Raw genomic sequence first — 971 nt, forward strand, 5'->3', positions numbered from 1 at the left:
TAATGGGATGTGGGATGTGGGATATGGGATGTGGGATATGGGATGTGGGATGTGGGATGTGGGATGTGGGATGTGGGATGTGGGATATGGGATGTGGGATGTGGGATGTGGGATGTGGGATGTGGGATATGCGATATGGGATATGGGGTAGGGGATATGGGATGTGGGATATGGGTTGTGGGATGTGGGATGTGGGATGTGGGATGTGGGCTGTGGGATGTGGGATGTGGGATGTGGGATGTGGGATATGGGATGTGGGATGTGGGATATGGGATAGGGGATCGGGGATAGGGGATAAGGGATATGGGGTATGCGGTATGGGATATCAGATGGCATAATGGGATAATGGGATAATGGGATGTGGGATGTGGGATAAGGGACAGGGAATGTGGGATGTGGCATTCCCAGGAATTCTCCCCCAGCTCCTCACCTGGGGGGTCCCACTCAGCCCCAGCTGCAGCAGGGCCTGCCCGTCCTCCGTGGCGGAGCACTGGATGGATTTGATATCCCGGAATTCCGCCAGGCAGGTGGGCTGGGAAGGGGGGAATTCATCGGGAATTCCGTCCATGGGAGTGTTCACCCCCGACCCCGAGGGGGCAGTTCCCAGTTCCCAGCTGGAATTCCCACCTTGGTGTCCTTGCTGGTCACCTGGCGGATGCCCTTGGGGCCGATCACCAGGTCCACGGTGATGTTCCATCCTTGCTGCAGGCAGGATGGGGATTTGGGATGAGGGGCATTCCCAAGGGTCGGGTGCCATCCCAATCCATCGCCATAAAATCCCAGCCCCGGCCTCAGCCCATCTCCAGCTCGCTCCACACATTCCGTCGCCCTCCGCCATGTCCATTCCAAGTGAGTCCCATCCCGTATCCCATCCCATGCCATATCCCATCCTGTATCCCATCCCATCCCATCCCATTCCATCCCATCCCATCCCATCCCATCCCATCCCATCCCATCCCATCCCCATCCCA

The 971-nt window shown here is 57.9% G+C and overlaps 1 protein-coding gene across 1 annotated transcript in view; it reads right to left on the bottom strand.

Moving 5' to 3' along the window:
- The window catches only part of LOC115949321 (protein-tyrosine kinase 2-beta-like), a gene marked incomplete at its 3' end in the record, with an annotated part of 5,117 nt that overhangs the window by 3,573 nt on the left and 573 nt on the right, over positions 1-971 (bottom strand). The window contains exons 2-3 of the mRNA XM_031065852.1: positions 628-702; positions 431-532 (exon numbers count right to left, since the gene is read on the bottom strand). Coding sequence (XP_030921712.1) covers positions 431-532; positions 628-702 — 177 coding nt within the window. The remainder of the gene's footprint in view (positions 1-430; positions 533-627; positions 703-971) is intronic.

This window comes from Geospiza fortis, unplaced genomic scaffold, assembly GCF_000277835.1.
Source record: "Geospiza fortis unplaced genomic scaffold, GeoFor_1.0 scaffold1777, whole genome shotgun sequence".
Classification (NCBI taxonomy): domain Eukaryota; kingdom Metazoa; phylum Chordata; class Aves; order Passeriformes; family Thraupidae; genus Geospiza; species Geospiza fortis.